Source organism: Alternaria arborescens, assembly GCF_004154835.1.
Source record: "Alternaria arborescens strain FERA 675 chromosome Unknown contig_89, whole genome shotgun sequence".
Taxonomy (NCBI): domain Eukaryota; kingdom Fungi; phylum Ascomycota; class Dothideomycetes; order Pleosporales; family Pleosporaceae; genus Alternaria; species Alternaria arborescens.
Window position 1 is genome coordinate 1630 of NW_021167944.1, and position 12675 is coordinate 14304.

Consider the following 12675-nt stretch of genomic DNA (forward strand, 5'->3'; position numbering starts at 1 on the left):
TCTTCGCGTTGGCGCGAGTTCTACTCCCTCTATTCTCGCCTCTCTTACTACCTCTATCTCCCTCGCTAGTCTTCTCTCTATCGCGTTATCTATGTAAGGGGCTAAGCTTAAGAAGCTATTGCACAAGTATACTAAGATTGTATTTAATAGAGAAGAGCGCGCCTGCTGCTTCGTTTCGCCAGACGACGTTGCCTGAGTTGTTTGAAGCTGCAGGGTGAGTGTTATGTCGCACCCTTGGTGTTGTGCAGTCGGTCTGTTGCTTTTGTTAGGCTTGTTATTTGGCTGCATCTGCGCCGGCTATCTGTCTATCAGGGCATCGTGAGAAACCCAGGGCGACTGCCAAGTTGCCTAGGGTGCAAAGAAGATTTTGGGACGGTCGAAAAGCGCCTTCATGAAAGTAAGGAAATGCTTCAACAGAGTAAATTTCGCCGAACCGGCGCTGCGTTGGCTGCGTCGTGAGAGTGGTGTTCCGACGGTGTTCAATGCAGCTCGACAGCATAAGCCAAGTCTGCAACTGGCAGAACTCGGTGTATTGCACAGAGGGTCGGCACCTTGCCGACATCCGATTTCGAGAAAGAGCACGCCCTTAACAGCTGCAATATCCATGCCTTCTCGGCTTCCCCTACCGACAGTTCTGGCTCTGATATGAGTCGCATGTGTTAGAAGGTCCGCCAAGACGACTGCGACCTTGTCACAGTCATGCATCTCACAGCGTTCTGTAAGTGTCCGTAGTCATTATTGGCTACAAGGCTGTGCCAAGTCTGACCGCTGCCCCGCTGAAACCGTGTGTGACACCAAGTCGGCCCTACGTATGGAGCAAGATCAAGTCGGCCCTACAGATGGATCATGCCAAGATGTTCAAAAAGAGGCGCATACCGAAGCTTCGATTCGCGATTGGTACCTTTTACAAGACGCCACTACGGGTGGACTGACAGCCGCGGGCACGTTGCGTCGTTACGAGCGTGGTCATGACTCTTCGGCCTAGACTGAGGCTGAAAGCCATGGTGACATCGGCAATACCCGTGAAACAGGCACTAACAGGTCACGAGATCGTTTCCAGCGACTCACCCCTCTATCTCGTCGCCTCAGGTTGTATAACTGAAAACCTTGAAATATCTGCTCTGCCAAGGGACTGCACCTGGAGAGAAGTTTTGAAGATGTGACGTGCAAGGTACACCAAGGGTCACTTCGTCCTCGGACCGACTGAGAGCTCGGCTGCGCGATATGCTATGAGTGAACGGTGACAGCACTCAGATCAAGGTGACGGGCTAGAAAGTACAAAAGGTGAGGTCCAGTCGTCTGCCTACCCATCATCCATTCAATTCACATCGCCTTCACTACTTCACTTTGTCTTCTCAACACTCGTCAGTTCGCTTCTTTTACCTCAAGTCTGTGACTTTTCAACACTCAACATGCCTTCTTTCACCACCGTCATCGCCGCTCTTGCCGGCTGCTCTGCTATCGTCAACGGCGCCGCCGTCCCTGTGAGCGCTGGCACTCTCGAGGCCCGAGAGAATAACCTCAGCAAGCGCGAGCCAGTTCTCGCTACTATTCTCGTCGCTGCTGGTACCGCAGCTGTCAGCGCTGTCGTCTCCGAGGCCGTCAGCGCCACTGCCAAATTCATTGGTGACGTCCAGAACTTCGATTCTGCTCGGGAGGCCTTCACCCAGCAAACCACCAAGGAGATGATGGCTAGGAATCCCGACCCTACCCGCTTCCAAGCCGCCGCCTGCTACAACCAGGGCTTCTCGGTTGCTGACCCCGCCAACATCGACGGTCAGAACTCTGTCGAGTTTAAACTTGGACTTCTCAACACCGACTACGAGTGTATGTACATCGCCGCTCCCAATCAGTTCTTCACCGAGGGCGACGGTGGGTTCATCAACGTAAGTTCCAGCTACACACGGAAGCTCAGGATAACTTCGACTAACAACAAAACTATAGCTTGCATTCGAGCACACCGACCGCTGTACTTTCGACGAGGCTACTGCCGATCTTACGTGCGTCTAAGCGACAGTGTTCATGGAGGAGGTTGGTTGGCGAATTTGATTGTGAAGAGTTGGGGGCGAAATTTTGAAAGGTTGAATGTGGAGCATAAAGATGGCCGTTGATGTGATTGCGATATGCAAAGCAATATCTTCTTCTTCGTTCAGTAGCAAATTAGATTCTTGTGCTCCCACAACCTCTTCCTCGTGCACGTATCCTCCAAAGACCATACTCCTGGCCATAGAAGCAGCCATTGCGACACCCTATCTTTGTCATGAGCGAGTCCTAGTCTATGACATGATTCTTGAATGCTTTCGTGGGTACATTTCGTTCAAACATGAGATCCAGCTCTTCGTACGTTCTACCTTTCATTTCGGGAACACGGAAATAACACCACACCAGACACGGGATGCTGAGCGCACCGAAGAAGAACCCAAGCTTGCCACCCAGATTGGCTGCGTCTGGGTTGATCAAGTACGGAATCGCGACAGTCATGATGATTCCGAAAAGAGCCTGAATGGCGGTTGCGACAGCGACAGTCTTCGAGCGTACCCTTGTCGCACTGACTTCACAAAAAATGGCAAAAGCCACGGGTCCGACGCTCCAGTTGTACACCGAATTCCACACCAAGAGCCTGGAAAGTCAGCACAAGATTCAACGCCAGAACAATGCACACTTACAATGAAGACTTCGCCCATGTCGCTCCTGTTGTAGGTACGAGGTCAAGTATACCAACAAGAAACATGAGCACCATCAGAATTGTGAGGCCAACGCTGAAGAGCGTTCTTCTGCCGAACTTTTGCATCAAGTACCACGACAAAAGCACACTGACCCAACCAATAGCCATGAACCCGATGCCCATGTTGAACGCTTGCGCGGTCTCAAGGCCAGCGAGGGTGAAGAAATACGTTCCGTAGTTGATGAGATACACACCACATAGGACCTGGGTGGAATACACCCCGATCGCAATCTCCGTGCGGCGCCAATTGACCTTCTTGAAAACGTCGGCATACGAACTACCCGCTTCCATATCGGTCTCCAGTCTGTCTGTTTCGATGATTTGTGCGAGCACAGCCTTGACGTTGACCTTGTCGCTAGCGAGCCGCCGAAGAGAGTTCTCGGCGTCCTCATGGCGATTCTGACGCACCAGCCACCATGGACTTTCCGGAGCAAAGAACATTCCTGGAAGAATTACCAAGACCCAGAACCATTGCGTTGCGAACGGAATCGAATACGCCCAGTGCGATTGAAGATGCTGGGTCGCAGCGGCAACTCCGTTTCCAAGCAATTGGCCGGTGACAAAACAAAGATTGACGTACGAGGTCGAGACACTTCGCATAGCCAAGGGTGATACTTCAGATGCGTAGACAGGGGCGATGACAACAAACGTGCCCAGTACTAGTCCAGCAAGAAGCTCTCCAGCGAGAAGAACTGGAAGTGAGCGCGCGAAGAATTGAATGAAGACCAGGCCCGCGACAGCGATAACGCATGCATTGAATGTTCTTTTGCGCCCGTACCATTCCATAGGATAACCTGCGGCCAACGCGCCGACAACTTGGCCAATTGGGTTACCCATTCCAAGTCCCGTCTGCCATGCGGCGGAGATGATGTACCCGTCTCCGAAAGCATAGCCGAAATCTTTTTGGAAAGCAGGCACTGCGTACAAGTTGCCGAGAAGTTGAGGATCGAATGCTGCTCGATTGTAAGAAACAGTTCAGACGATGGCGACCTTGTCCCACCTAACATAATCACACCCAAGCTGAAGTAAAACGACCATGCAATTGCTTTGGGATAGAGAGACAAGGCTTCGCGAAAAGTGAGCGCATGCTCAAGTTCCACGATTTCGCGGACTTCTTCTGCGTTGATCGAAAGCTTTGGTGTCATACTCGCGCTGGGTTCGTCCAGGCTTCTCGTCGCGGTGGTCATGTTCGGCATGAAGGTGTTTGCACCGACTTCAACCAACAACGTGAAAGCTGATGATGCAGAAGCCTGTGAAGCCAAGCGCTCTACTGAGCTTATATCAACATATCCAGCGGACCATGCACTGATACGGGATTATCAGTTAGATACGCGGTTATCAGTTACTCGGGGTTTCCGCTGCCGATGCGGGGTTGTGAACGGAATGTGGTCCGATCTTGGCTAGAGCTACGACGCTATCTTTCGCTCCACATCCTCTTTGCGGCTTGGAGGTGAGCCGAAGTTACATTTGTTAGAATGATAACCAGGATGAGATGCGGTGAGGTGGTGGCCTGGCTGTCGATTGTTAGCCGGGAAGGCTCGTAGGACGCGGGGCTGGCACGCTTCGCCCTCGCCCTCGGCATCGCACCAACGCTAGTGGGACACAACCTTATAATCGACGCGCTGCGATAGCGCAACCTTGGAAACTGATATCGCTTTGTTTTGCCAAACGCGGTTTTGTAGTACTTTGTAAATCACATGAGGTTGGCGATGCCATGATCTTGTTGAGGATTAACACACTGCATGCGCTATTCTTTAAGCCTCTTTTTCGTGCCGCTGTTAGCTGACAACGATTGCACGAAAAGGTATTTAACGCTCGCAAAGACATTATTGCAACGCGCAACCATTTATTCGATATCGAACGTTTGCATAGTCTGTTTTGTTGTGCGTTCGAGAGGCGCGTGTGATTTCATTGTGATCTGGTGGCGCAGGATGAGGCGCAAGGTTGGGGAGGTGCGCAGCACTGAGATGCAAGGATGACTGCTCACATGTATGTAACAGCGATTGGGATCCATGCATTACCGACCTCAGCCCCACAGTAGGGCCTGGCCTCGTTCTCAATCCATCCGCAACCGCACATCTGTGACATTCGACCTCACCCTTCAAGTCCTAGCGCTACATCATCAGTCAGGCTATGCCAGTCCATGCGCCTTATCTTATCCTTGCATAGAAGATTGCACGTGGACCAGCCGTGCGTACTTAACATACCAAGGCCACATTACGCAGAGAAAATGTTGACGAGAAGGTGCTCTTTTCAGAGATGACGTTGTCAAGAGATTAGGATTCAATGTTACAACTTGCGGAAAATCGACATCGCTCTCTTGCTGTTGGTAGACCCTTGCCCCTTAGTCTCGTAAGGTGAGCAATCTCTAGTTCTAGTTCTTCGGCCCATCGTACTGGCTTCGATCCGGCTTCTTCTTGCTGAGCTGCTGCCGCTGGTACATGATTGCCCTCTCGTTGAACTGCCAATTCGTCCACATCATCATCTGTACTCGGTCGGTCGACTGCGGGAAATACTCAACTCTCATCTCATCCCTTTCCTCCTGGATGATGCGCGCTACAAACACCAGATCCTCGTCCTTTGAGAACTCATTCAGAAATACAAAGTACCGTGGGTTCACAGGCGTGTCCACAACATACTTCTCGTCCGTAGATTCAGTGCGCGGCATCGCCTGCAGCCACTTTGCGCAGTCTTCGGGTGTCTTGCCGAGCCAGGGCGAGACGAAGGAGGACGGGATAGGGGGCTCAGTTCCGCTAGCATCTGGAGATGGCTTGTGAACTTCTGGACATGCTGGCAAGTCATCGTAGGAGTCGGTTGCGACCCAAAAGTTCCAGCCCGAGTCGCCGTCACCATGGTAGGCGCGCTCAAGGACGGAGTTGAGATCCTGCAATTGTTAGTACCCGGCAGAGGTTCGATGCACGAAGCGTTACTGACCTCATTCGTAATACTCTTGTTGAGGACAAAGAGCGCGTAAGGAGGGTCGGACATGTTTGTTGTATGTAGTGGTCGATATGGTTTGGAAGTAAGAAAGCTGCAAATGCTGTTGATTTGATTTCGCGGAGAAGCAGCGGCCTTAATGGTCCTGCTATTAACTGACGTCACTTGCGTTCGCACATGCAGGCAATGAGGCGGAGCGGATGCTTACTTACGTGGGGCCGCTGCGCAGCTGCGCCGCACCTTATTTTTGAACTGCAGCTGCACTGTAAGCTAAGACGGAGACCTTGAATCCCTAACAATTCCAACACAGCGAATGGAATTACATCACTAACACCGAGCTGTATCCATCGCGATTCTTCTCACGTTATATGTACTCATTCGCGTTGCGCACTGTTCGCGGCCTTACAGAGTCCTGAAATACTTACGCCTGTAGGCGTACTGGCGAGTTGGTCAGACGACCTTTGTATCTGAGACATGCCGGAGCTTATTGGAATGGTAGGCCTTGGAATCCAACTCTACGCCGATGGATGCCTGGGAACTATGCTGAGCATGAGTATCGTGGAAGTATCAGGTAGTATGAGGAATGCAGTGCGCAGCCCCCAAGATGTAGCCGCCAGGATCGAAGTACATTGATAATGATAGTAGTATACTCTGAAGTGAGAGTGGTATTGTGATGGTATAAGAGAGGTTGGAATGTCGTACTGATACCTCTTACTACCAGCACAGTTCTTCGACTTCATACTTCCCCTCGTTGCTTGCCATTTTCCTCGCATATTATTCATACTTTGCGCTTTTCTCTGCCTTTCAGAGGTCTCTGATAATTTTCTCATCAAACAAGTCTATTCCGTGGTCGAATATGCGTTATATACTGGCTACTACTCTGCTGCTCCAGGCCTCAATGGGCTTGGAGCAGGGAAACAATGTGCCTGCTATCGTGGCACCCGGAAGGGCGGACAGAATGTTTGAGAAGCGCGCTGGGAAGGACTTCGGTACCCAGAAGATATCATGTATTGGTGGAGAAGGTGCTTGCAACAATGCTTGTTACTACATCAATTGCGTGGTTAGTATTGGCCAGCTCAATGACCTTCACCTAGAACTGACTCGTATCTGCGGTAGGCCCCATACGCCAACATCCCAAATCCAAACAGGGTCGTGTATATCGGGCCGAATGGCAACAATGGCGAGAATCAAAAGAACCGAGAGGCCTCTGGCTGCTCTGCTGGAGGCTTTAGCCCCTGTGGTGAATTCCCATTTAGCCAGAAGTTCAGCGACAAGACGGCAGGTTTAGGTGAATACCAATGTGATGAGTGGCCTCCTGCACTGTCCCAGCAGTTCCCATTCGGCGATCCGAATCGACTGGCACCAAACAGTCTACGCTGCATGCCAAGCGGTGAGAACGGATCCATCGGTGGCAAGCTGGGTGCTATCGTGAAGAACCAGTTCATGGTCCGCGACGACTTCTTTGACGTGGAATTCGACATCACTGGTGCTGATCAGAGTAAACTCAAGTTCTGCCAGCCGAACCCTAACCCTGGGGGTGTCTGCGGGTCCGACGGCATGCAGTTCGAGCTCTTTGAGAAGAAGATCCCTACTGGCAAGCTCACTAGCTACTATAACCGTGCCGGTGATGACAACAAGTACAAGCTGTCCAACACAGTCTACGCGGAACTCTACCAGTGCAGCGTTGCCTTCACGCGCGATGGCGACGCGACGATCAAGGACGTCAAGCTCAGTGACTGGGAAAACAAGGACACGACCCCAGCTGGGTGTAATTTGGCTAATGATGGCGATACGTGCGACCTGCAGGGCCTTCCCAACGATCTACAGGTGAAGCGCACCGGCAGCTTTGGTAGCAAGCTAGAGTTCGAATACGCACCAGGCCAAGACGGCGTCAACGTTAATTTCTTCGATTGGGATTCGGACATGGAGGGCAACGGCCGTGGACCCTGGACCGACCCCGACACGGACCCGAACCGGCAACCACTACGATTCTGCAAGGTCGTTGATGGAAGTGCTCCAAACACGCAGAACTTCGAATGCTGGTTCCCTTGCTACAAGAATGCGGATGGCAAATAGACGATGCGGTCCAGTAGAGTACCCATCACCATTTCTCTTACGTGATGAACCATAAACATGAGTCTAGCGTAGAACACGTAGTCATAGATCGATAGATCTCCATTGCAATTTACTAGCTACACGGTATTGGTCTAGTGCGTATCCCGTTCTGCTTTCCTACAAACTGCGATATTGCGGTAAGTTCTCCTTACTTCTATACGACACTACCATATCATGGAGTATGACCTATTGCGGATTCTTATCATTCAAACCCGCGTCTTCGGGTCCAAGCCGGAGAGATGGGTGACACTCGTGCTGAAGATCGCGCAAAGGAGATCTGTATATCCTCAAGCGATAAACCCCGCGTCTCGCGCATGCAGATTGCGAGTACCAGCAGTGTCAAGAGGACAACCCCACCGAAGAGGAAGTACGCACCATACGCCGACCTGGCCAGAAAGATTGGGGTCGCGAAAGCGACGAGCCAATTTGCGAGCTGATCGGGACAAATCACTAAGCAATGCGCAAGGGGATTCTGATGTGTTTGTAGCTAGGCAGCATGGGCAATTTGCCCACAAAACTACCACCCGTCGCCATCGAATTAGTCGTCGCACAGGTCTTAGTGGGTTGTATTTCCGACGCACATACCTTCCCAACGATAGCCCAGGTAGAGACGTATCCTAGAGCAAACACAAACACGGAAACGATAACGACCCATCGTGCCGCACCATATGAGTGTACAGCATCCGCAGCGTACAGAGAGCCGATCAGAAGCATGGTCGCGGAAAGGATCACTCCACCACAGATGGCAGACGTGCGCCGACCCCACTTGTCTGCGAGAAGTGTGGCAGGGATACTAAAGGCGAGCATGAGGATAGCGCTGACACCAGATGCGATGAATGATGCTGTTTGTGACGGTATTCCTGCTTGCGCAAAAATCGTCGGCGCGTACTGGGAGATCGTGTTAGCAGGGGCAATGACAACCTGTCTGCATGGCATAACACATACGTAGAGCACCCCATCAATGCCGCTGAGCTGAATGAAAGAAAGTATGAACACTGTGAGTCATGTTTGCGATCGATAATCTTTCGTGAAAATCAAGCGTAAGCCTGCCAGTACTCCAATCTGGTCTTGAGCAGCTACAGTCTCGACAGGCCGTAACACATCTTTCTCCGCTTCAGCTGTCCCAAAGTCCAACTTCTTGAGCTTTTCCATCGCCTGGCTTCTTCATCCATGCAAGATGAGCCAACATGGGCTTTCTGGTAAGAAAAAAGACCCAGTTGCCCAAAGTACTGCGAGCACCGCTTGCAGGATGCATGGCAAGCGCCACGACATATCGCCCTTGATATGGATGCTTCCGTAGCACGAGAGATAGCCAACACACACCCCAATGGCCGCTCCAAATTGCGGCAGCGATATAAACTTACCGCAACTTCGACTCGGTGCGATCTCACAGATGTACACCCCAATGTTGGTGAGAGCAAATCCTTGGCCGATTCCCATCAAGGCACGTCCGACGAGAAACAGCCAAAGATGGAACGCAGCGCATTCGAGTATGCAGCCGATGGTGCACAGTACTGCGCCAGCAATCATGATGCGTAAGCGCCCAAACCGGTCTGCTAGATATCCGGCGATTGTTGCTGCGATGGTGCCGCAAAGCATGATCAACGGGACAGTGAAGCCGCGCATAGTCGGTGAGAGATCACCAAAAGTTCCAGTATAGGAGGGCAGTTCAGTCATTGCACCGACTGAGCCTGTATCAAACCTGTCCGCAAGTTAGCATTTTTCGCCGTGCATTAATTTTCAGCATGTTATAGCACACAAAAGGGATTGATTGCGATCACGACATACCCATTGAGCATACCACCGAGCGCCACAAATGTGGACGCAAGCGCATAGCCTGGTATCTTCCGAGAGCTGAGTTGCATGGTTGATGATCCTTCAGTCGTGGGAAAGAGTTCAATTGCAGGAGAGGTGAGTTTACAAGTCAAATGGAACTGTTGGTTCAACGGTTAAGTATCATCATCATTCCCCGCACTTGGAGACAGCGCAACTCCAGATGATCAATACGCGATGATCTTGATCATAGGCTCGCGCCGACAAGTGAGAGGTTCGTATATGTATCAAAGGAGGGGTGACGTAGGTGGCTGCTTATTCCACTCTTGCCGACGACGACCTTGGTCTCAGATAACAATGAGCTTACGGATCGACATGAGCAGCGCTATATCATGGATCAGAAAGGCACGAGATTGCAAACTCTGGTCAATGGCGATGACTGTGTTGCCTTGCGGGTATGCGTTCAACGCATACCCTAGATCTACGCAATTGGCACGATCATGTATTCCATGCATTCGAACGTGTGGGTGAGATAAGTGAAAAGTCGATCAAATGGGGTGTCCAACTGCTTGTGCGACAATGTCGAACTCCACGATCGGGTGCCGGATCATACTATTCTCAACTGACAAGGTCTTCTCGATGGCGAAGTACACGAATGCTTCGCTGACTGATGTAGCGGAATGAATCGTCGCATGCGTCTTGAAGTCGAGACGTGAAGCCGCGAGATTGGAGATTGAGCGGTGAAATTTCCGTCGTATAGGCATCGAAATTGTCGCCCTTCCGAATAGACTTCGTCATCGGTGTCCATATAGTGCTTGTAGCTTGACTGCGTGAGAGTGCATCGCATTGGTATCGATCATCGCGTGCCATCTCATGCGCAAGGAAGATGTGGCCTGGTAGGTGTGGCAAGATCTTCGGAGATCTGGTGCGCTCGGAGCACAGTTAGCGCGTTGCAGTTGGGCTCCTCCGAGGTTCCGACGCATTTGCATCGCCATACCACGACCGAACTTCTCCTCATCCCAAGACTGCGCAATGCCCACCTCTACTGATGTTGCTTTCTACAACATTACTTTCCGACTGCAGACTCCAAGATGGATAGCATCCATGCTATGCGCGGACATCTAAGTCCAGCGGCAGAATCGCTGCGTTGTAAGGATCTGGTGGCTGGTCTCTTGATGACGAATCTATGCAGCTTACGCTACGTTCGCCACGTCACGTGTCGTCGTGTCGCGCAAACCTCTTCGTTTTGGATTCTCATTTCAGGTATCGGCCAAAATCTGCGCTACTCACACTCGTTGTGAAGCTTGGTTGCATTGGATGTGGGGAAAGTACGGCCGCCAGGCTTTCTCGCAGGAGCTCTACTTGATGGGGACCTCTTCATCACATCGCCATACTAGTACGAGTACTAGGCCCGTCGCGGCACCACAATATGCGATGCCTTGTGCCCGGATACTCGGAGTGGCATTCCTTTTTATTGGGAAGAGTTGTATCGTATTCGCCTCGCTGATCACCAGACAAGTAAACAAATGCCAGCAATCCGCACTCCTCTACGCTCACTCAATACAAGCATGAAGGATGATATGATTGATTTATGAAGTAGAGTGATAAGTCACAGCTAACATTCGAAGATAGTCTACTCCCGATCTAGCGAGCTTCCGAGGTTATGTTACTAGGCTTGTTGCTAGGTGCTTGCCTTCTCAGCGTCAACGGTGTTGTTCCTTCAGTGTCGTTCCAGAAGAGCTCGTAGATGCCGTTCTTCTGCGACTGCATGCCGCTGAAAGAGGTTGCGATGCTGCCATCGTCGCCGTAAAGCATGGCCGTGGACCCGTAGAAGGCGAAGCCAGAAGTATGCGTGGTAGCGTTGCCGGTACCATCGTTCGGCGGAAGGAAGCCAACACGCTTATCGCCGGACGAGGGCTCGGGCACAAACAGCGTGACGTTGGACCACGAGGGCGCAACATCGCCGGCGGTGACGTTCGGATTGCCGACGAAGTGGTGATCAGAGTCCGTAGTGACTGACGATGTCAGTGAATTTGAAGCATATGTCGCTGGGAAGTGGACACAGAAGGACCTGTGTAACCTCGGAACTTACAAATCACGACAGCAGCATCCGAGCTGTTAGCAAGGCTCGGGTCACCAATATAGGCGAGGCCGTCCGCATAGAAGAGCGGCAATCCACCAAAGCCATCGCCGTAAGCGTACAATTGGAACGTTGCAGACGCGGACACATCGCGCTTGCGCGCTCCCAGGACGACAAGAGGAAGGGAGGCAGCCAGAAGGTTTCGCATTTCGATACGCATCTTGCAGAGAATGGATCTTGATCTGACAAGAAGAAGAGTCAATAAAGGAGTGTGGGCAAAGTTGGGTGACGGTCTGTTATTTCTGCAGCTTGTACTCTTTTATGGAAGTCGACACCAATGGTGGAAGACTTCTCTTGCCAAGATATGGACAGGCAACGCAAGCATGCCGCGAGGCCTCTACGCCCTATCGTTGGAATCAGAAAGCCGACGTAACGTCGTAACGCTATCTCGGACGATATCCGATGCCTACGACACTCGGCGCCCAACACATGTACACAGGGAGATTCGCACTATTGGCGGGCGCGTCCGCCGCGTGACTCCCTGCTACCAGGTCTGTAGGCCACGAATGCTGGCTATATCGGAATTCACCTAGTTCGTAACATCTGCTTATGGGTGTTTGTTTAGACACAACCAATCACGGGGCTTGTGTCCCTGAGTCGTGATGGAACGTGCGGCATCTTGGCGCTCCCCGTGCCTTCAGGCGCGGCGCTTTCGCGGCTCTCAGCCACAGTTTGTTATCCTGCTGTTCCCCCGTGACGAGGCTTCGTCAACAACCCGGAATTGTTTCATGATCATCATGGATTGCGCGTGTCATGTTATCACTGTCGGTTGAATGTCTCCTAAACTTTCAATCGACTTTACAAGAATAGTTACGACTGCGTGTGGGCCGTACAAAGTTTGCTTTAGGCTGAGTCGACTAAAGTAAGTTAGCGGCTCTGCGATGTGGAGGTCTTCGCTGCCTCAGTCTTATGCCGCGCGGCGTTGAACACAGGTGGGGATAGCAGAGGGGCAGTTTGAGGCACGACGACGAACGTCGACTATTGT

The 12675-nt window shown here is 51.6% G+C and overlaps 7 protein-coding genes across 7 annotated transcripts; 3 read left to right on the forward strand and 4 right to left on the reverse strand.

Moving 5' to 3' along the window:
- Window positions 1-1412: 1412 nt before the first annotated feature.
- AA0111_g12584 (hypothetical protein) lies at window positions 1413-2010 on the forward strand (the record flags this gene model as incomplete). Its single annotated transcript, XM_028646580.1, has 2 exons — window positions 1413-1886; window positions 1945-2010. 2 exons carry the CDS (start codon window positions 1413-1415, stop codon window positions 2008-2010), a joined length of 540 nt encoding a protein of 179 aa, XP_028499809.1.
- A 261-nt stretch (window positions 2011-2271) lies between these two features.
- Window positions 2272-3912, reverse strand: AA0111_g12585 (hypothetical protein; the record flags this gene model as incomplete). The annotated part of the gene is made up of 3 exons (XM_028646581.1): window positions 2272-2620; window positions 2667-3678; window positions 3726-3912. The coding sequence occupies 3 exons, from the start codon at window positions 3910-3912 to the stop codon at window positions 2272-2274; spliced, it is 1548 nt and encodes a 515-aa protein (XP_028499807.1).
- Window positions 3913-5099: 1187 nt separating this feature from the next.
- AA0111_g12586 (hypothetical protein) lies at window positions 5100-5713 on the reverse strand (the record flags this gene model as incomplete). Its single annotated transcript, XM_028646582.1, has 2 exons — window positions 5100-5609; window positions 5660-5713. 2 exons carry the CDS (start codon window positions 5711-5713, stop codon window positions 5100-5102), a joined length of 564 nt encoding a protein of 187 aa, XP_028499811.1.
- An 805-nt stretch (window positions 5714-6518) lies between these two features.
- AA0111_g12587 (hypothetical protein) lies at window positions 6519-7738 on the forward strand (the record flags this gene model as incomplete). The annotated part of the gene is made up of 2 exons (XM_028646583.1): window positions 6519-6722; window positions 6779-7738. The coding sequence occupies 2 exons, from the start codon at window positions 6519-6521 to the stop codon at window positions 7736-7738; spliced, it is 1164 nt and encodes a 387-aa protein (XP_028499810.1).
- A 278-nt stretch (window positions 7739-8016) lies between these two features.
- AA0111_g12588 (hypothetical protein) lies at window positions 8017-8214 on the forward strand (the record flags this gene model as incomplete). The annotated part of the gene is made up of 1 exon (XM_028646584.1): window positions 8017-8214. One exon carries the CDS (start codon window positions 8017-8019, stop codon window positions 8212-8214), a length of 198 nt encoding a protein of 65 aa, XP_028499800.1.
- Window positions 8215-8227: 13 nt separating this feature from the next.
- On the reverse strand, window positions 8228-9642 carry AA0111_g12589 (hypothetical protein; the record flags this gene model as incomplete). The annotated part of the gene is made up of 4 exons (XM_028646585.1): window positions 8228-8665; window positions 8723-8772; window positions 9142-9479; window positions 9566-9642. 4 exons carry the CDS (start codon window positions 9640-9642, stop codon window positions 8228-8230), a joined length of 903 nt encoding a protein of 300 aa, XP_028499808.1.
- Window positions 9643-11194: 1552 nt separating this feature from the next.
- Window positions 11195-11850, reverse strand: AA0111_g12590 (hypothetical protein; the record flags this gene model as incomplete). The annotated part of the gene is made up of 2 exons (XM_028646587.1): window positions 11195-11565; window positions 11643-11850. The coding sequence occupies 2 exons, from the start codon at window positions 11848-11850 to the stop codon at window positions 11195-11197; spliced, it is 579 nt and encodes a 192-aa protein (XP_028499802.1).
- Window positions 11851-12675: the final 825 nt, after the last annotated feature.